Raw genomic sequence first — 22495 nt, forward strand, 5'->3', positions numbered from 1 at the left:
TCTCTTTTTTCCACCTTGCATGGCATCTTGGGGCGGAAAGGAATCAGAGTCAGATCAAGAACAGGAGGAAGAGGTAATTTTATGACAGTGTCACTTGTTAACGGCTGTGTCATTGCTGTAACCACTAATAAGAGCACATAGTTAACCTGTGTTCTTAGAAGGGGTAGGCGGTTCTTCTTAGTAATTAAAGGGGCACAATTTCACTTAACCTCTCTAAGCCTCTGTTTTCTCATCTTGTGGAGCAACTTAAGGGAATAGTAAAGTTTCCCTATAAACTGTTGCCATGTCTCTATGCAATACTATCTTTCTCCACCAACTACTGAGAGCTAAACCATTATCTCAGGAGTTCTTAGTCGGAAGACATCTAGTGGTTGAAACTCTTTTTATACTAAGACATTATTAATGTCTTAATTTTTAATGAATTAATTTTTAATTTACTACATTTAGTAAAATTTACTACATTTTTAATGTACTAAGACATTATTTGCCTTTTAAACTTCTATATCCTTACAAACTATAGAGGAGTCTTCCAGAGTCTATACTACATGTGATGACATTGCCACTCTGGCAATTAGTGGAATGTATGCTTGCATACTCTTAGGTTCTAGCATTTTCTTAGCCTTCATTTGTAATACAGGTATCTGTTTATACATATCACTCACCATCAGAAGTTTTTCAGGCTCCTCAGTAATTTTGGGGAGTGTAAAGGGGCCCTAAGACCAAAGAGTTTGATAAACACTGAGACCAAAAAACTTTAAGAGGCATATAGTTGATTCCTTAGGCTATAATATTATAATGCAGAACTATGCTAATAATAAGAATTTCTTATAAAGTGGGATCTTTACTAAGTGTTGCACATGCCTCATCAATATTGATCTCTCACAACCACCTATGAGGTGTTTGTTATTAAATATTACATTATAGATGAAGAAAGCAAGTTTTAGAGAGGTTACCTGGAATAAATAGCTATATGAATTAAACCTGCTTCAATATTTAAAGCAAATGTGTTTGTCTCCATTATAAAGATCTGCAAATGCCCAAATATTATAATAGAAATGAAAAACATAATTGGAAAACTTAAAATAATGTATTTGTTTCTAAGATAGACAGATGCATATGTTATTAGTTTTATGTAAATGTTTTCAAATATACTAGTTTTCTTTTTTTTAAATGTTATTCCAATGCATTCAAAATAAAAAATATAAAAAATATAATAAATACACTTATACCCACCAGCTTAAAATGTAAGACCTTATCAGTTCAGAAGATGCCCCTGGATTCACTTTTTTTCTGATACCTTGGCAATGGAGCAGGGTGAGAAGGGTGATTATAGACTCACTGTCCTGCCGTACATAGCCATATACACAACCGACTTAAGACTGAAGTCATTCTTTCCCTCAACTGCACAGTCACTCTTTGCTTCACATACTCCGTTTCCTTCCTGTACTCAGTGACCCTACCACCACAGCTGTTAAAAATGATAGGGAAGCCAATTTTGCCCTGTTCACAAATCACTTTTTTCTGTTAGATGATTTTCCTACTGAATACTTTCTGGAACTATTCAGGGCAATAGATCCAGTTCATATTCTTTTCAGTATCTGGAATGCTGACTTATTATTAATGATAATGAAACTACTTCTGTAGAACATATCACCCTAGCATTGCTGTTTCTCATCCTTTCCTTTTTCTCCACTAAATGGAAACTTATTATTTAATACTGACTTCAACCCTTTTTCTGACTTATTCCCTAATAAATATGTATCCCAACATCAAAACCAGCCTGGGTCATATCTTCCCAGGATTAACATGCTAGAAAGGACTTTCTACCTGTAGTGTCTAGAAAACAGAAGTGTTTTTCCAAAGTCAGGATAAGAATCATGGAGACTGTCAGGAAAAACTGTAGCAAATTACTCTGACCTTCCTATAGCTATGGTGTCACCCAACATGTATAATTACGGATAGGAGCTTTTTGTGCACACCAGGGGCTATCAGCCAAGGCAGTATTTGTAACCATTCAATTTATGTATGTTTTCTTTCAGATCGATATGACATCAGAAAAAAGTAAGAATTTAAAGAAAATTGAGTTTGTCTGAAAGCTGGCTACCATAAAAAGAAGCATGAATTAAAATGCAAGCTAGTTGCTATTACTAACCACTATAGTAATTAAATTTTTATATTATCCTTATTAATCATTAATATATTTATAAAAGCAGCTTGGCCAGTTAAATTACAAATATACCTGATTTGCGAGCTAATTAGCAGTAAAATGCAATGATTATTCATCTAAGCATTCACTTTCTTTTGACATCCTTGTTAACCCTGGTATTGCTGTTATGCTTGTTTAGAAACCCACCCTACCGTTTTGTCCATTTGTTAGCATAACATTGTCATCTCATTATTTTTTAAGCACTGACATGACAGTATCACTTTTTATGTAATGCAATAGTGACTTCTGTAGAGAGCTCATTATTTTTGTAGGATACACCTGCAAAAGTGATACTGTCTAATAGTTCTTAGCTGAAGCTAACCCCATCCAATGCCTGCCCCTTCCCCCATCCCACTCTTGCACTTTTTACTGTGGTGAAGTGTAACCAATGTCTTTAGAGCTGAGGTCTAACAGACTTCTGTGAAAACTTTCTGAAAACAAAGCAAAACAAAACAAAAATAAACAAAAATGAAGGGCCAAGAATGCAAAAATTAAAACCCCCTGGATAAAGTTACTAATCACAACAGCATATTATTATAGGGCTAATTTTAAATAATGATGCAAATCCCAAACCTGATCTAGTAGGGAGAACTGTTTTTTACAGACCTTAAAAGAGCTGTCGTAGAACTCATTTCAGGTTTGTAATAGCCAATTAACATTTTAGTTTGTTGGACTGTTTCTAGTGACTCTCTGGCTTCTTATGTGGAAGCTCCAGTTGAATTCTACAGATTTCTGCTTTCGTGCCCCAAATGCTTTTTAAAAATATGATTTTTAAAGTTTATTGAATATCAGTAAATTTTATTTCAGAGTTTATTTTGATTTGCTGTATTTCAGAGTATAGTCCTAAAATGAGAAAACTTAGAACCATGTTCAATATGCTCATTTGGTCCTATACAATGATCTGAGGGCTTTTTTTAAAAAGTCCTAGGACAATGTAATTTACTACCAGGTTTTTGAAGTTGCTTTGAATGAGGCTTACCTTCATGTTAAAGCATTATTCAGATCTGGAATATTCACATATTCACATACTGTATCTCCTCAACAAACACAGATTCTCCCAAGAGAAGGCACTTTTGTTTATATGACATGTCACATTGCCTTCATTGATTCCTTTTTTTAAGTGATTTTACTTTATTCTCTCTCTTCTTCAGAACTACTCCATTTATTTAAATGGCCTCTTACTTTGCTCCCCGATACAAACTAGTAAGAATTAAAAATTAATTCATCCATATGGCTCAATTGTTAAAAAAAAAGAAAAGAAAGAAAGAAAAGAAAGATAAAAAATGTTACCATGTTGCTATAATGCCATGGATTTTCCTGAAGGATTTCTAGGTGTTTTGAGTGTTTCAAAAGTTTTAAATACAGACTCATGTTTGCTTTTGTTTTAAAGATAATCATTAGATTATTTTCATCTATGTATAAACTAATCTCTAAAGAAGGGCTCTGTGGAAGGGACTCTTACCTGAAGTCTTTTTATGAGCACATTTTAGAAGAGTTTACTGAGTTTTCTTCCTTACCTTTAATGGGTATAAGCCCCCACAACCTAAGCCTCCAATATACCACCTTCAGCAGCTTATGCATGGACTCGTAGAGAAATAAGTACACTTTGCCACAGTAACATTTTACATATCTGTTCTAAATTCCTGCCATCCTCCTGCCCATGCGTTTCAGCAAGGCCGCCTCTCCCAGCAGTTTTACTCCACCTTTGCTTTGCATGGAAATAACTTGGCTTACATAAACTGTGTGTGTGTCCTGTGTGACTGTCTCTGACTTGGGTTGCCATGCATCACATTTTAACTTTGGACTCACTTATAAGTTTAATCACAATTGTTGTTTCTGTTGTTTTTCTTTCCTTTCCTTTATTTCCCTCCTTGGTCTTTCCATTCTGTGTCTCAACAAGGAGGTTGCTCCAAGGAAAGGACCATGCCTCTTAGCACCAGACTGTTTGTTTCATTGTTAGGTGTGAATTTCCCTTAGATGAAATGCCGGTTTGCAGCTGATTCAGATATATTTTATATAGTCTTTGTATATTGGTAGAACTAAACATACTGAATTTCAGATTTTTATATGATTAAAAATGTATATACATCATTAGATGTTTTTCTGAGCTTGCTACTACTGGCTTTCTCCTAGAGGAAATCAACTTTCTGCAATTTCTAATGCTTTTTTCCTTATTTTTTCTCCATGGTTTTTTTTTTTCAACATTGATCTGTAACGTCTGAACAATCTTGAGATACCTCTGTGTAATTTCACTGCGTTCTTTGTTTTGATACGTAGTGTTTTTTTTGTGTGCGTATGTCTTGTTTTAGCTTTGTTGTATGTGTGGATGTGCTACAAGTGAGAAAAATTAAGCAAGTTATTTCCTGCTCATTTTTCCTTTTCAGTTGTTTTTTTTCCGTTAGCCTTGCTTTGCTCTTGTACCCTGAGGCCTTGTGGATCTACCATTCCCAGCCCATTTTGTTGCCCCTCCCACCACCACCACAGGAAAAGACGCTGTGTCGTTTCAGTCCTGATTACATTTGCCAATATATTTTTTGATTTCCATTTTACTTTCAATGTTTTTCATTCACATCAAAGATGATGAGACAGAATCTACAGAAACATCTGTCCTGAAAAGTCACCTCGTTAATGAAGTTCCTGTCCTAGCAAGTCCGGACTTGCTCTCTGAAGTTTCTGAGATGAAACAAGATTTGATCAAAATGACCGCCATCTTGACCACAGATGTGTCTGATAAGGCAGGTTCTATTAAAGTGAAGGAGCTGGTGAAGGCTGCTGAGGAAGAGCCAGGAGAGCCTTTTGAAATCGTTGAAAGAGTTAAAGAGGACTTAGAGAAAGTGAATGAAATCCTGAGAAGTGGAACCTGCACAAGAGATGAAGGCAGTGTGCAGAGCTCTCGGTCTGAGAGAGGATTAGTGGAAGAGGAATGGGTTATTGTCAGTGATGAGGAAATAGAAGAGGCTAGGCAAAAAGCACCTTTAGAAATCACTGAATATCCATGTGTGGAAGTTAGAATAGATAAAGAGATAAAAGGAAAAGTAGAGAAAGACTCAGAGCAGCTACAGACAGTTCAGGACAAGGCAGGGAAGAAACGTGAGGCTCTGGCTGTTGGCAAGAGCTCTGAAAAGGAAGGGAAAGACATACCCCCAGATGAGACACAGAGTACACAGAAACAGCAAAAACCAAGCTTGGGAATAAAGAAGCCAGTAAGAAGGAAATTAAAAGAAAAGCAGAAACAAAAAGAGGAAGGTTTACAAGCTAGTGCAGAGAAAGCTGAACTTAAAAAAGGTAGTTCAGAAGAGTCATTAGATGAAGACCCAGGTTTAGCCCCTGAACCTCTTCCCACTGTCAAGGCCACATCTCCTTTGATAGAAGAAACTCCCATTGGTTCCATAAAGGACAAAGTAAAGGCCCTTCAGAAGCGAGTGGAAGATGAACAGAAAGGTCGAAGCAAGTTGCCCATCAGAGTCAAAGGCAAGGAGGACGTGCCAAAAAAGACCACTCACAGGACACATCCAGCAGCATCACCCTCTCTGAAGACAGAGAGACATGCGCCAGGGTCTCCCTCCTCTAAAACAGAAAGACACTCTGCTCTTTCCTCTTCTGCCAAAACTGAAAGGCACCCTCCAGTATCACCATCAAGTAAAACTGAGAAACACTCACCTGTGTCTCCCTCTGCAAAAACGGAAAGACATTCACCTATGTCATCTTCGAGTAAAACTGAGAAACACTCACCTGTATCACCCTCGACAAAAACTGAAAGGCACTCCCCTGTGTCATCTACAAAAACAGAAAGACACCCACCCGTTTCACCTTCAGGCAAAACAGACAAACGTCCACCCGTATCGCCCTCCGGGAGAACAGAAAAACACCCGCCAGTATCGCCTGGGAGAACAGAAAAACGCTTGCCTGTTTCACCGTCTGGAAGAACGGACAAGCACCAACCTGTATCAACAGCTGGGAAAACCGAAAAGCACCTGCCTATGTCACCTTCTGGCAAAACAGAAAAGCAACCACCTGTATCCCCCACTTCAAAAACAGAGAGGATCGAAGAAACCATGTCTGTTCGGGAGCTGATGAAGGCTTTCCAGTCAGGTCAGGACCCTTCTAAACATAAAACTGGACTCTTTGAGCACAAATCAGCAAAACAAAAGCAGCCACAAGAGAAAGGTAAAGTTCGGATAGAAAAAGAAAAGGGGCCAATACTAACCCAGAGAGAAACTCAGAAAACAGAGAATCAGACAATCAAACGAGGCCAGAGACTCCCGGTAACGGGCACGACGGAATCCAAAAGAGGAGTTCGTGCTTCCTCTATAGGAGTTAAGAAAGAAGATGCAGCTGGAGAAAAGGAGAAAATTCTGAGTCGCAAAATACCTGAACCTGTTCAGTCAGCACCTGAAGGAGAAAGCCACAGAGAGAGCGAAGTCCCCAAAGAAAAGATGGCTGATGAGCAGGGAGACATGGATCTCCAGATCAGCCCAAATAGGAAAACCTCCACTGATTTCTCTGAGGTCATTAAGCAAGAGTTGGAAGACAATGACAAATACCAACAATTTCGCCTGAGTGAGGAGACAGAAAAGGCACAGCTTCATTTAGACCAAGTACTCACTAGTCCTTTCAATACGACATTTCCACTCGACTACATGAAAGATGAGTTCCTTCCAGCTCTGTCTTTACAAAGCGGTGCTTTAGATGGCAGTTCTGAAAGCCTAAAGAATGAGGGGGTAACCGGCTCTCCGTGCGGCAGTCTGATGGAGGGGACCCCTCAGATTAGTTCGGAAGAAAGCTATAAGCATGAGGGCCTAGCAGAGACCCCTGAGACAAGCCCAGAAAGCCTTTCTTTCTCACCAAAGAAAAGTGAGGAGCAAATTGGGGAAACAAAGGAAAGCACCAAGATAGAAACCACCACAGAAATTCATTCAGAAAAAGAGCATCCCACAACCAAAGACATTACTGGTGGCTCTGAAGAGCGAGGTGCCACAGTCACTGAGGGCTCGGAGACCTCTACTGAGGGTTTTCAGAAAGAGGCCACTCTAGGCTCTCCCAAAGACACAAGCGCTAAAAGAAAAGATGATTGCACAGGCAGCTGTAGTGTAGCATTAGCTAAAGAGACACCCACAGGACTGACTGAGGAGGCAGCCTGTGATGAAGGTCAACCTACCTTTGGTAGTTCAGCCCACAAGACACAAGCTGATAGTGAGGCTCAGGAATCCACAGCCACCTCAGATGAGACAAAGGCCTCGCCGCTGCCTGAGGCTTCTGTAAAGACAGATACAGGAACTGAATCAAAGCCTCAGGGAGTCATTAGAAGTCCCCAAGGGTTAGAACTTGCACTCCCTAGCCGAGATAGCGAAATCCTCAGTGCTGTGGCTGATGACTCATTAGCAGTGAGCCACAAAGACTCTCTGGAAGCCAGCCCTGTGCTAGAAGATAACTCTTCACACAAAACCCCTGATTCTCTGGAGCCAAGTCCTCTGAAAGAATCCCCTTGCCGTGACTCTCTGGAAAGCAGCCCTGTTGAACCAAAGATGAAGGCTGGAATTTTTCCAAGTCACTTTCCTCTTCCTGCAGCTGTTGCCAAAACAGAACTCTTGATGGAAGTAGCCTCTGTGCGGTCCCGGCTACTCCGAGACCCTGATGGCAGTGCTGAGGATGACAGTCTTGAGCAGACATCGCTCATGGAGAGCTCAGGGAAGAGTCCCCTTTCTCCCGACACCCCCAGCTCTGAAGAAGTCAGCTATGAGGTTACACCCAAAACCTCAGATGTAAGTACACCAAAACCAGCTGTGATTCATGAATGTGCAGAGGAGGATGATTCAGAAAACGGGGAGAAAAAGAGGTTCACACCTGAAGAGGAGATGTTTAAAATGGTAACCAAAATCAAAATGTTCGATGAACTTGAACAAGAAGCAAAGCAGAAAAGGGACTACAAAAAAGAACCCAAACAAGAAGAATCCTCTTCATCCTCTGACCCAGATGCAGACTGTTCAGTAGACGTGGAGGAACCGAAATGTACAGGCAGTGGGGAGGATGAAAGTGGTGTCCCTGGGTTAGTAACTTCAGAGAGCAGGAAGGTGTCTTCCTCCTCAGAAAGTGAACCTGAGTTGACACAGCTAAAAAAAGGTGCTGACTCAGGCCTCTTACCAGAACCAGTGATTCGAGTGCAACCTCCTTCACCACTTCCATCAAGCATGGACTCCAATTCCAGTCCAGAAGAAGTACAATTCCAGCCTATTGTTTCCAAACAATATACTTTCAAGATGAATGAAGAGATTCAGGAAGAACCAGGTAAATCAGAAGGAGAAAAAGATTCTGAATCCCATTTAGCTGAAGACAGTCACGCTGTTTCCACTGAAGCTTCAGATAATTCTTTTGATAAGCTAAACAGAGACACTGATCAGCCAGAAATCTGTGGTGGCCATGGGTGTGAGGCCATGAGTCCTAGCAGCTCAGCTGCTCCTGTCTCTTCAGGTCTGCAGAGTCCAACTGATGATGATATTGATGAACAGCCAGTCATCTATAAAGAATCATTAGCTCTCCAAGGCAGTCATGAAAAAGACACAGAAGGAGAAGAGCTTGATGTTTCTAGAGCAGAATCTCCACGAGTAGATTGCCCCAGTGAAGGCTTTTCACCTTCGTCCTCTTTGCCTCATTGTTTGGTATCTGAAGGAAAAGAATTAGATGAAGACATATCCACCACATCTTCTATTCAAAAAACAGAAATCACAAAAACTGATGAAACATTTGAGAACTTACCAAAGGACTGCCCCACTCAAGACTCATCCATTACTACTCAAACAGAGAGATTTTCCATGGATGTTCCTGTGTCCGACCTAGCTGAGACGGATGAAATCTATGATCGCCAAATAACTAGCCCTTATGAAAATGTCCCTTCCCAATCTTTTTTCTCTAGTGAAGAAAGCAAAACCCAAACAGATGCAAATCACACCACAAGTTTTCACTCTTCTGAAGTGTATTCTGTTACCATCACATCCCCTGTTGAAGACGTTGTGGTGGCAAGCTCCTCTAGTGGAACTGTTTTAAGCAAAGAATCTAATTTTGAGGGCCAGGACATAAAAGTGGAATCCCAACAAGAAAGTACCTTGTGGGAAATGCAATCAGACAATGCCTCTTCATCTTTCGAGCCTACTATGTCAGCTGCAACAGCAGTTGTTGGTGAACAAATAAGCAAAGTCATCATCACAAAAACTGATGTGGATTCTGATTCTTGGAGTGAAATTCGGGAAGATGATGAAGCTTTTGAGGCTCGTGTGAAAGAGGAAGAACAAAAGATATTTGGTTTGATGGTAGACAGACAATCACAGGGTACCACCCCTGACACCACTCCTGCTAGGACCCCAACTGAAGAGGGGACCCCAACAAGTGAGCAAAACCCATTTCTGTTTCAGGAAGGAAAATTGTTTGAAATGACCCGAAGTGGTGCCATTGATATGACCAAAAGGTCGTATGCAGATGAAAGTTTTCACTTTTTCCAAATTGGTCAAGAATCCAGGGAAGAGACTCTCTCTGAAGATGTGAAAGAAGGGGCTACTGGGGCTGAGCCCCTACCGCTGGAGACATCAACTGAATCACTAGCACTTCCAGAATCAAAAGAAACAGTGGATGATGAGGCAGACTTACTTCCAGATGACCTGAGTGAGGAAGTAGAGGAAATACCTGCTTCGGATGCTCAACTTAACCCCCAAATGGGGATTTCAGCCTCCCCTGAAACACCGACAAAAGAGGCTGTTAGTGTAGGGACCAAGGACCTCCCCACCATGCAAACGGGTGATATGCCTCCTCTGTCTGGTGTAAAGCAGATATCCTGCCCCGACTCTTCTGAACCAGTTGCACAAGTCCAGTTAGATTTTTCCACAGTCACCAGGTCTGTTTATTCAGATAGGGGTGGTGATTCTCCCGATTCTTCCCCAGAAGAACAGAAATCAGTAATTGAAATTCCTACTGCACCCATGGAGAATGTGCCTTCTACTGAAAGCAAATCCAAAATTCCTGTAAGGACTATGCCCACTTCCACCCCAGCACCTCCATCTGCAGAGTATGAGAGTTCCCTTTCTGAAGATTTGCTATCCAGTGTAGATGAGGAAAATAATGAGGATGAAGCAAAACCAAAGTCCAAACTCCCTGTCAAAGTACCCCTCCAAAGAGTTGAACAGCAGCTCTCAGATCTAGACACCCCTGTCCAGGAGACAGTGGGTCCTCAGGGACAGGACATGACAAGCATCGCACCAGATAATAGAAGCAAATCTGAATCTGATGCTAGTTCTTTGGACTCAAAGACCAAATGCCCAGTAAAAACCAGAAGTTACACTGAGACAGAAACAGAGAGCAGAGAGAGGGCAGAGGAACTTGAGTTAGAATCAGAAGAAGGGGCCACAAGACCAAAGATACTTACATCCCGATTGCCAGTTAAGAGCAGAAGCACCACATCTTCCTGCAGGGGTGGCACGAGCCCCACAAAAGAAAGTAAAGAGCATTTCTTTGACCTTTACAGAAATTCCATAGAATTCTTTGAGGAGATTAGTGATGAGGCTTCCAAGTTAGTGGATAGGCTGACGCAGTCAGAGAGGGAGCAGGAACTAGTTTCAGATGATGAAAGTAGTAGTGCCCTGGAAGTATCAGTAATTGAAAATCTGCCACCTGTTGAGACCGAGCACTCAGTTCCTGAGGACATCTTTGACACAAGGCCCATTTGGGATGAGTCTATTGAGACTCTGATTGAACGCATCCCTGATGAAAATGGCCATGACCATGCTGAAGGTATTTGCCAGCCACTGGGATTCCCTGTGCTACGCATGTCATAAAATTGATATAGTTTTTTTGTATGTTGTTTTATTTGATGATTTGTGTCTCATTTTCTTTAAGCTTTCTGTAGTGGCTAATGTGTTTGTGTAAGCCCTTTGTGTTTTGTGCTTTCTTTGTATACTCTTGTCTAAGAAAACAATCTCAAGATTGAGTAATGAGAATGCTTATGGAAAACATAAACATAATAACCAGGCAACAGTGATCTTGCCTTTCTTTAGCCTCTGCACGTAATAAGGCCATGCGAGCTTTGAGTTTTGTTGTTCTGAAGTCTCGAGCTTAGACTCAAATTAAGCACTTTTGCACATGAATATATTGTATTTTGTTTCATAGTATGAAGACTCATTGCTTTTCTTCTTACCTTTGCATACTTTAAAATAATTTGTACTTACAATTTTGTAATCATTAGGAAGCCATTTGCTTGAGAAGATTTCACATAACATGAAATTCTAATTGTTGTGGATCTGTTTTTGATTCAGAAAGGTTGGATTTCAGATACCATTGGTAAATACTTTAAGCAAACAAACCTAAGGTAAAAATATGCTTTTCATTTATGTGGTAGATGAATGGAGAATGTACTCTAATTAGATGCAGCAGACAACAAAAACTCAAACTTTGCACAGTTTAAGTTGACTGTGAGGGGATGATGGCTCTTTGACTTATGAAAAAGGAAACCATAGATGGCTTTGAAAAGTAGCCTGTGTTCTTCCAATATCTCTACAATGAAGACTGCCGTTCTTAAATTGAGGTTATACAAAATTTCCTATACCATGGTCTAAAATGCTGCCCATCAATCAGTGGGAGTTAAACATGAATGGGAAAATTATAGTTTATAGGAGTGAGTAGTATATAAGCTTAATAGCAAGAAGGCAGAAACTTTGCCCCAAAGACATATATGCATACAGATACAATATACACATATAAATGCATATGCTTTTATCCCTGTTTCTCCAAGGTCACCAGGACCAAATGCTGTTTCTGGCCATACTAATCAGGATGGCCTGATCAACTCATGATCAACATCTCTTGTGAATCCCTGCTGTGTTTCCTTTCAGAAATGACCTGGAAATGAGCTATCCCTCCACAAGCAATAATAGGAGGTCCTAGCCAATTGGTCCACTTCTGCATCCCATTTATGATTTCTCTGGTGTTTCATGAACAAGATGGTGGTCTTCTTGGTGGGCAGTATTCTCTCCAATAATTTAAAAGAAAAGTCATAAGATTAGTAGAAATCAGCAACTTATATAATTATGTCTAGTAACTAGTCTTGATTAAAGAGATATGGAAGCAGATGGTTTTCATGATTCATATTAGATCTATTCCCCATTCCACCCCGGAAATCAGACATGCAATATGATCTGAAATGTAGTATCTAGTTTGTGCTTTCAAATATTTGGAGAAGTGACTTCCTTTCTTTGAATGAATCAGTACTGTGGTTCCTCTCCTGTCATAGACAACCTTTGGCCATTCTGTTTTTGACCTTCTCCAGATCCACAGGATGAGCAGGAACGGATCGAGGAAAGGCTGGCTTATATTGCTGATCACCTTGGCTTCAGCTGGACAGGTAAAAAGAATGTGACCCAGATTTTCAACAAAACCTGACATAGATGCATCAGTCAAGTGTCATTCACAGCATAAAAGGTACCCCTCGCTTTCTTGAGAAAGAATATATGAAAAGAAGAATGAACTAAGTACTAGAAAACCTGGGCTCTGCATCAGCTAATGGTATATACAGCCCAGGGCAGGCCTTTTATCATTTCTGAGATTTAGAATAATATAACTTTCCATTAGAAGATTTAGAGAATAGACCCACCTTCAGGAACCTCCTTCGGCAGTTGTGAATATCTAAATTTGGGGGAGATTATTATGTTTCAAAATAATTTTTAGATGTAATTTTTACCATATTTAATGTGAGATTTAACCAGGGCTTCTTCTTTTATATACCTTATGTCAAAAATCTTCATAGGAAACAGCACTAAAATTTGCTTTGAGTAAGTGTTAAAACACACATGAATGAGATATTTCACTAATATTTTTGAGAGATGAGAGTGTTTATGTGTAGAATTTTTATGTTAATAGTTTATTAAGGAAAAGTTAATTCTAAAATCAATATACTTTATTTACACATTATGATTTGTAGGTTTTAAAAACTATACATTTTCATCTACCTGTGACTTAACCTAGTAAAACAACATTGTCAGTCTGGCTTTTTTGTTTTAGTCTTTTTTTTTTTTTTTTTTTTTTAATATCACTTGTGACTACTTCAAAGAGACAAACATTGTAAAATAATATTCTTCTCCTTTCCATTTCTTAGATTTGTTGATGAATAGGAGCCCATAATACTCATAAAGATAACTGATAATTTAGAGTACATGACTGAAAACAGGAGAAGTGGCCACTTTCTCACTTTTAATAATCTTAAAGTAATTCTTACTTACTGATCAGACTTAACTAATTTGGGGATTTAGGGAAGAAAATGATACCAAACTATCCCTGACTGACTTACTAGATAACATTCAGAATTATTTGTTTTGCTCTTTAAATATATTTGTATCCATACCTACATAGTAAATGCAATATGTATATATTTGGTAAAAATTCACATCCTACCGCCATATAGAATGACATAAAATGAAAAGTAAATATGACTCTCACACCTACGTCTGTCTTCTAGCCGTGTGCCTCAGAAATAACTGCTAATACCTTCTCATGCTTTTAGAAAAAGTATACAGTGCCTATATTTATGCCTATTATTTAAAAGTAAGAAAAGTTTTACTGAATAATATTCCTCATAGTGTTAACATATACATATGTATTTCATTCTTTTAAGTGGGTATTTAATTCCACTATATGGAGGTTCCATAATTTTATCAATGGCCTTTGTTGATGGGCTTTAGGTGGTTTCCTGGTGATGGCAGTAAATATTCTTGTGCTTTGGTATATTTTTGTGAGTATATCTATAGGGCATATTAGAAGTAGAATTGCTGGGAAAAAGATACATATATTTTTAATTTTGAAAGATATTGTCAAATTGCTTTCAAAAGAGGTCACCCCATTTACACACCCACACACACATACGCACACTCCATAATGTATAAGCATCCATATGTAATGGTTTTTTTGTTTGTTATTTTGTTTGTTTTGTTTTGTTTTATTTTATTGAGACAGGATCGTGCTCTGTTGCCTAGGCCAGAGTGTAGTGGCACAATCATAGCTCACTGTAACCTCAAACTCGCAGGCTCAAGTGATCCTCCTGGCCCAGCCTCCTGAGTAGCTAGAACCTCAGGCAAACACTACCATACCCAGCTAATTTTTTAAAATTATTTTTTGTAGAAATGGGGTCTCACTATATTGCCCAGGCTAGTCTTGAGCTTCTGGCCTCAAGCAATCCCTACCACCTCAGCCTCCTAAAGTTCTAGGATTACAGGCATGAGCTACTGGGCCCACCCAACCTATATGGAATGTTAATAGTAGAATTCAAAGGAAAACTTTGTGTCTTCTTCCCTGGATCAGTTAATGCTTCCTCGACCTCTTATTCATCTGACATGAAGTCAAAGACAGGCATTTATCCAACCACCATAATATAGCTACAGCTAGTGTTTATCAAAGTATCCAGAAACAGGATTTATAATACTCAAAACATCACCTATCTTAATTAAAGGGAGAAATGTTTTCTTTCTCTTGTTATCAGTCATTTATTTTCCATTATCTTGCTTAAAAGCATAAGCAAGTATTAATGATCTCATTTGCATTTTGGAATCAAATGGGCCTGAATTATGCATATCTTATCATCACTGCCTTATACTTATTTTCACTATGCAGTGATCAATTCTATACCCAGTTTTAGGGGAAAAAATCCATAATTAGTACTAGAAGAACAAAAGCACATAAGAATCACTTCTAATATGTAGAAATTAAGGAACCCAAATACTCACCACAATATAAAGAACACATCATTTACAAAATCACAAAACAAGGTGTAGAGACTGAAACGTTGAAGTTAATGTGTTTACAAAGTAGTATTTTATCTTCTAGAATTAGCAAGAGAACTGGATTTCACTGAGGAACAAATTCATCAAATTCGAATTGAAAATCCCAACTCTCTTCAAGACCAGAGTCATGCACTGTTGAAGTACTGGCTAGAGAGGGATGGGAAACACGCTACAGGTAAGTGGGGAACTATATGTGTATTGGGCTAAAGTTGGACATGTCTTGCTCAACAGCCACATCTTGCAAATTCAGTAAAACAGTAAAGAAGCAAATGCCATTAATCCACAGTACAGCAGGTCCTTGAGTAATATCATTTTGTTCAATGTCATCTCCTTATAACGTTGATGAGAAAAAAGAATTAATTCCCAGCAAGGCCACTGTCTGTGTATAGTTTATGTATCCTCCCCATGTCCGTGTGGCTTTTTCCCCAGTACTCCAGTTTCCTCCCGCGTCTCAAAGATGTGTATATCAGTTTCACTGGTGTTTCTACATTATCCCAGTCTGAGTGAGTGTGGGTGTGTGTGAGTGCCCCCTGCAATGGGATGGCATCATCTCCCAGGATGGTTCCCATGCAAAGTGCTCTGAGCTGCTGGGTTAAGTTCCAGCCACTTGAGACCCTGAATAAGGGGATTGGGAAAAGAATGAATGAATTAATACAAATTATTGTCAAATAAAAATGTGTACAGTGTATGATAATTATACAAGTGCATGAAATAAATGATGCCTTAGGAAAGTACTCAGCGAGCCCACCATATTTGTTATTGTTTGTTTACGAGCGGCATGGTGGGAGGAGGTGCTCCTTACAATTTTCACTTTGCGAAGATTTATTCCTTGATTGAACCCCACCACCACTATGACCGCCATCACTCACTGGGTCCTCAAAAATTGAATAATTATCTTATTTATGTTTACTAGTCTTTCTTAAATGTATGTGTAACTCACTTTCACTTCAGTGTTTAATATTAGAAGTATTTGGGGTTTTATTTTGAAGTTTGGCCATGTTTTTGTGACCAGAACATTGTTTTCTAAGAATCTATCAATGATGTTGAGTGAGAACTTAGTGAACTACTGTAAGCAAATGAGAACAAGCTACTGTCACTTCTAAAGCATGCATGTTGCATAAAAACTCTTGCACAATACGTGTATGAACAGCATTGAATAACAGCCGTCACTTCTAACAGTAATGTTATTCAAACCGCAATGTTTTTTAAATATTGATAAGTGGACACAATTGCTTTATTTAGCATTGTTTCACTGGTAGTGCGTTACCTTCTGTTTCTTCCTTTACTCATAAATAACATCCAGTCTATATTTATCATTCCTTTTCTTTACATTCTTCTAAGTGGGATTGTCAGATTTAGCAAATAAAAACAGAAGGGCGCCCAGTTAAATTTAAGTTTTAAGTGGTCAGCAAATACATTTTTAGCATAAGCATGTCCCATGTGATATATGGGGCATATTTATACTAAAGAAGTATTTGTTTTTTATCTGAAATTCAGGTATGGCGGGTGTCCTGTATGTTACCTGACAATTCTACTTTTAGGACTTGTGCCCATGCTGTGCCACTTTTTTTAATATGCATATCTCTTTTGTCTGTTGGCTTATTTTTACAAAGACTTTTAATTAGGCTTTGATTGTTTTTTTCTGTACAGATATCAAAAATTGAGTGAGGCAGTTAAGTGAAAGAGATTTCTAAGAGTACCTCTCAGGAGTAATAAATGCTCTTTCTCTAATGTGTCAGATACGAACCTCATTGAATGTCTCACCAAAATCAACCGAATGGATATTGTTCATCTCATGGAGACCAACATAGAACCTCTCCAGGAGCGCATCAGTCATAGTTATGCAGAAATTGAACAGACCATTACACTGGATCATAGTGAAGGTCAAACTGTGTGTGTGTGTCTATGTGTGTGTCTATGTGTGTGTGTGTATGTGTTGTGTCTGTGTGTGGTTAATTGAGGCACTGGACCTACTGTCTTTTTTTTTTTTTTTTTTTTTCATAAGGGACACCATGGCCTATGGTGATCATACGTTCTTTTCCTTGCTACCCTGAAGCTTTCCTCCCTGTTTTACACACCCTCCCACCTCCAATTCATGCTCATTCTTTGTTATTTCACAGATAACAAAATGATCCATTGAATTCCCTTTCCTCAGTTCCATGGTGGCACTTCTTACACTTGTATGTTTTTATGCTACCTTAGCCACGTATTTCTAGGCTCACAACTAGGACTATATCACTACCAGTGACTGTACATTTCCTCTTTTACTTCTGCACCAACAGTGCTTCAGACCCTCAGGGACCTCCAGCCATTGGCCCTACCACATTTTCAGTATTAAAGTTTCTCTAACCTGTTCTCATTCGTTTGTGGTCTCTAACACTTTTTTTTTTTCTTTTCTCTCTCTCTCTCTCTCTTTTATCTCTATTTTACATGTTGTCTTCTTCCTTCAAACCTCCAACACTGTCTCTTTTCTTTATTGATACTCAGCTGATGACCAGGCTTCCTATTTCTTAGAAAATATAGGAATAATCAGAAGCAAATGTCTATATTTTTCCACCACAAATCTACCAACATGAGTGCATCTCAATGCATGTACTTACTCTACCTTCCATCCTATTAAAATGGATAAAATTTCCTCACTTTGCTAAAGCTATCATCTCTTGTTTTATACTAGATTTCATCTCCTTTTACCCAATCAGGGACTCCATTCCTGCAAGTATCCATTTTGGCTTCCTACCACTAGACCATATCCAACAGCATTAAACCATGCTTTAATAGATCCCATCTTTAAAAGCAAAACAAAGCAAATAACTCCTTTTATCCTATATGTCCCCCCTGTATTACTGCTGTTACTCCATCCATTTCATAGGAAACCTCTTAAAGGAATAGTCTGAATTTCTTGTCTCTGCTTCCTCTCTTCCCATTCCCTCTAGAACTCTCTGTAATTCACTCTAATCAATCTTATAAAATTCACCTATTGTTTCCTCATTGTCAAGTCTAGCAGGCAGTTCTCATTCTTCAACTTACTTTGCCACTGAGTAACATTTGGCATGAATAGTGAAGCCTTTCTTCTTAAAACATTTTCTTTACTTAAATTTCATGACATTCTCGCTTCTTCTTCTTCTTCTTCTTCTTCTTCTTCTTCTTCTTCTTCTTCTTCTTCTTCTTCTTCTTTTCTTCTTCTTCTTCTTCTTCTCCGTTTCTCCTCACTCTTTTTTTCCTGTGGCTGTTTACTTCTCATGGATATGAATGATGATGTATCTTAGTGTTGGGCAAGACCTCACAGCTTGTCCTCATCTCCCACCTCTCTCCTTATCGCATTGGTCCTGCACGCCTGGCCTCCTTGCCATTCCTCTGCATTCTCCTGTTTCAGGACCCTGGTATTTTCTGCTTCCTCCACCCTAGCATGTTCTTTCCTCAGATCAACATATACCTTTTCCTCACTTTATTTAGGTCACTGCTCAAATGTTACCTCCTAAGCAGAGCCTTTCCTGACAAGTCTATTTAAAATACTAGCCCCATTTATCCTCTGCCTTTATCCTGGTTTGCTTTTCTCCCAATATTTATCATAAATATATATCTGTAGAAATGCAAGTTCAGTGAGGACAGAAGCTTTTTCTATCTTGTTCACTGCTATATATCCAGCATCTAAGGAGCACATACTACGTAGTTGATGCTCAATATATATCTGTTGAATAAGTGAGTCAATAGATGAATGCCAGTCACTCCTCTGCTAAACATCTTTCAATGACTCCTCATTTCCCTGGATATAATGAAATTCCTTAGCCTGTCATAAAAGACTCTACGTAAAAAGAGTACTATCCTCATAGGCTAGAGTGAGGATTAATCAAGTTAATACTTGCAGCGCACTTGGAACGGTGCCTAACACAGAATAAATTTTCAGTATGTATTAGCTATTATTTGTTATGATGATTATTAACTGTACTATTCTTACTCTTCAGATTCTGTGCTTTGACTATCTCAGTCCATTCCCACTTACCATTAGGTCTCCTTGGCATGTAACACACTCTGTATTTTCTTTCCAAATTCTAACCTCATGTTAGGTGCTCCCACACTCATTGACTGGCACCTATGACCCAGTTGCTCTGCATTGGAATGGACTCTTACTTGCATAGACTCTTCTACATGATCAGTATCTTGAAGGTGGACACAGTGTCTTCTTCGTCTTTGTAATCCATCAGCCCATCTCAGGATGTAACACATAGTAGTTACTTAATAAATATCCATTCAATATAGGTAAGCTTCAACTAAATACTTAAATAATTCTCCCTTTAGGGTTCTCGGTACTTCAAGAGGAGTTATGCACTGCACAGCACAAGCAGAAAGAGGAACAAGCTCTTTCTAAAGAAAGCGAGACCTGCGATCACCCTCCTATCGTCTCAGAGGAAGACATTTCTGTTGGTTATTCCACTTTTCAGGATGGCATCCCCAAAACTGAAGGGGACAGCTCAGCAACAGCACTGTTTCCCCAGACTCACAAGGAGCAAGTTCAACAGGATTTCTCAGGGAAAATGCAAGACCTGCCTGAAGAGTCATCTCTGGAATATCGGCAGGAATATTTGTGAGTTTCCAAAGAAGGCCTGTCAAATGTAATACCAAAGAAACAGGCTAATGTGGATGCCAGGCATATATAAGCATAACTAGTTTTTAAATAATTTTAAAATGACCCTACCAATCACAAGTGCCAGAGCTAAAGGAAAAACAAAAGCATTAACATGTAAGAGACATAATTGTGACAGTGTTTGGGGCACAGACCTACAAGAACCAACTTCCAGAGCTGTGACTTTGAACAAGTTCTTAAGTGCTTTGAATCTCCATTTCCACATCTGTAAATTATAGTAATAATACGCACTTGACTCATCTCACAGGGTCAAAAGTGTGTTTATGAATGCTTCATCTAAACTGTAAAATTCCCTGTATATGACACGGCCATGACTTATAATATTGCTGCACCTCATTTGCTCTGTAACACTTCAAATATGGAGCTCATCATGCCATTGCTGGTTAGGAGTGTGATCAGTGATGATGTAGCTACCACAGCCAATGGTGCATTTCAACCAATGCATCATGAGGTGCATATGAGGGGACTAGCCATAAAAATATAAATGCAATGCAAACTAGCCACATAGAATAAAAGACTATTAAAATGTGTTGGAATAGAGTTGGGGTGGGAATAAAGATAAGTCTTATGAATAGCTTCTGGCTGAAGGAAGCTGCAGAGCCTAATTCAGCTCAGAATTTAAATTCTGGCCTTTATGGAAGCCAAGGAGAAAGAGTTGTGTAATTGACATTGATTGTCCAGAAAAAGAAAACAAATTGTGAGAAAGGCCAACATATCCCTAAACCTGAAGTCTGAGAATAGGGTGTCATGAGATTGTATCAAAGCATTTCACTTGTCATTTGGTGAGTTTTGTGGTCACTGACATGAGAAGAGGATGAAATGGGTAATGAAATTATCTCTTCTTCTACTGAGCCACCCTTGCCCCATCAACCTGTAGGTTTTAAGGGTGAGCATAAAGAAAATATAAGTAAGAAGGAGAAGGACTAAGGAAAAGATGGGAAGAAGAGGAGAGGATAACAGATAGACATTTTAGGCATTTAATATCTATGGAGTGATAGATTGCACTAAATAGCAAAAGAAGGCACAGAAAAGGCAAATAATCTTATTTAGCAGTTGAGGTTATCAAAGTTATATTGGAGTAACTCCAGACTATCAATGAAAAAAGTTTCCATGTCAACAGATGCCTCTATTATTAAATGAAACAGTTTTTCAGAGGTACAATAAGAATTTCCTTGTATTTATAGTTATGATAACTATATGAACATGGGGATTTATTTAATTCTGCCAAATTTTGATTCTTCCTTCAAAAGCCTTATTATCTACAAATACTTATGTAAAATTCATTGCATCCTCAATATCACCTTGAGTTATAAAAGAAAAGATGAAACTATAACTTATATACATTGTAGAGGTTGGGTAACTGTAATACATTTTAAGATAATTTTCATCTTTAGAATAATACATCACTCTCTGCCAGTGCTAGATCTCAATGAGCTACAACTCTATATCTCATCAGATTATTTTTCTTCGAATGCCTTTCTTGGCCAAATGTGCAAAAACTATTTTGACTCTCATAGACTATGGAAAAACCAGCTCCATCTTACCTTTCAATTTGCTTGCTTAAGCGGGAGATGAAATGCAAATGTCCCTGAAGTCTCATTTGACTTTTTCATTCCAGTGTGACAACTCCAGGAACAGAAGCATCAGAGACTCAGAAGGCTACGACAGTACCTGGCTCTCCCAGCAAGACACCTGAGGAAGTTAGCACCCCTCCAGAGGAGGACAGGCTGTACCTCCAGACCCCAACATCCAGTGAACGGGGAGGCTCTCCCATCATACAAGAACCCGAAGAGCCCTCAGAGCACAGAGAGGAGAGCTCTCCGCGGAAAACCAGCCTCGTAATAGTGGAGTCTGCCGATAACCAGCCAGAGACCCATGAAAGACTCGATGAAGATGCAGCTTTTGAAAAGGTAAGACATTCCTCTCCACTTTCTCGCCCACCTGTAACAAAGCTACAAATCTTCCAGTTTCCATTTCTCTGATGGTTTATTTTTTTCACTTCAAAACAAAAAAGTTAACCAAATTAATTAACCTGGCACATGGAAATCCTCAATCCCTTTTAAAATCTGAGAGTCGATTAATCTAGAAGAAATGGTGCACAGTTCCAGTGCTAGTGATTTGATCATAAGCCCTGATCTTATCACTGGAATGTCTTTTGCTAAGAAAAATGAACACGGTGGTGAAACAATATATCTGGAGGAGCTTTTCAAAATTAGTAAAGTTGGGCATGAAAGTTGGTGGCAGAGATTAACAGCAACAGGTAAGTCTGCCATGGGATGTGCTGGGATCAGCAGGCTTGTTAGATCTCTGGCCTGTCAGGTGATGAGCACGCAGACTGTGGATACTGGGTGGGGTTTAGCTGCCAAAATAAATTTTTCTCATTAGAAGCAAGAAGATTTCCAAGTTAGATTTTTTTTTTTAAGATTTATTTTGGGAATGACTGAGAAAAAAAACATTGTACCTAAACTTACAGCAGTTTCTAAATGTATAAATGCCTGACAGTGGCATATTTCATAGCGCTTCCTTTGTCATTAAGTGAGTTTTAAAATTGTGAAAAGGGGTGGGGACCATGTTAAGAAAGTAATCAACCATTGGCCGGGCACAGTGGCTCATGCCTATAATCCCAGCACTTTGGGAGGCCGAGGCGGGCGGATCATGAGGTAAGGAGATCGAGACCATCCTGGGTAACATGGTGAAACCCCGTCTCTACTAAAAATACAAAAAAATTAGCCGGGTGTGGTGGCGGGCACCTGTAGTCCCAGCTACTGTGGAGGCTAAGGCAGGAGAATGGCGTGACCCTGGGAGGTGGAGCTTGCAGTGAGCTGAGATCCGGCCACT

The 22495-nt window shown here is 39.2% G+C and overlaps 1 protein-coding gene across 45 annotated transcripts in view; it reads left to right on the forward strand.

Annotated features, from left to right (window-relative positions):
* ANK2 (ankyrin 2) overlaps positions 1-22495 on the forward strand; it is a 706278-nt gene that overhangs the window by 670975 nt on the left and 12808 nt on the right. For 43 of the 45 annotated variants that reach the window (XM_025384698.1, XM_025384687.1, XM_025384674.1 and 40 more), the window contains 7 exons: positions 41-73; positions 2040-2061; positions 12513-12587; positions 15059-15190; positions 16755-16898; positions 19312-19597; positions 21276-21567. In XM_025384698.1, the coding sequence (XP_025240483.1) occupies positions 41-73; positions 2040-2061; positions 12513-12587; positions 15059-15190; positions 16755-16898; positions 19312-19597; positions 21276-21567 (984 nt within the window). Of the gene's footprint in view, positions 1-40; positions 74-2039; positions 2062-4783; positions 10982-12512; positions 12588-15058; positions 15191-16754; positions 16899-19311; positions 19598-21275; positions 21568-22495 lie in introns of all 45 variants that reach the window. The other 2 variants (XM_025384665.1, XM_025384703.1) reach the window with 2 other exon arrangements.

This window comes from Theropithecus gelada, chromosome 5, assembly GCF_003255815.1.
Source record: "Theropithecus gelada isolate Dixy chromosome 5, Tgel_1.0, whole genome shotgun sequence".
Lineage (NCBI taxonomy): Eukaryota > Metazoa > Chordata > Mammalia > Primates > Cercopithecidae > Theropithecus > Theropithecus gelada.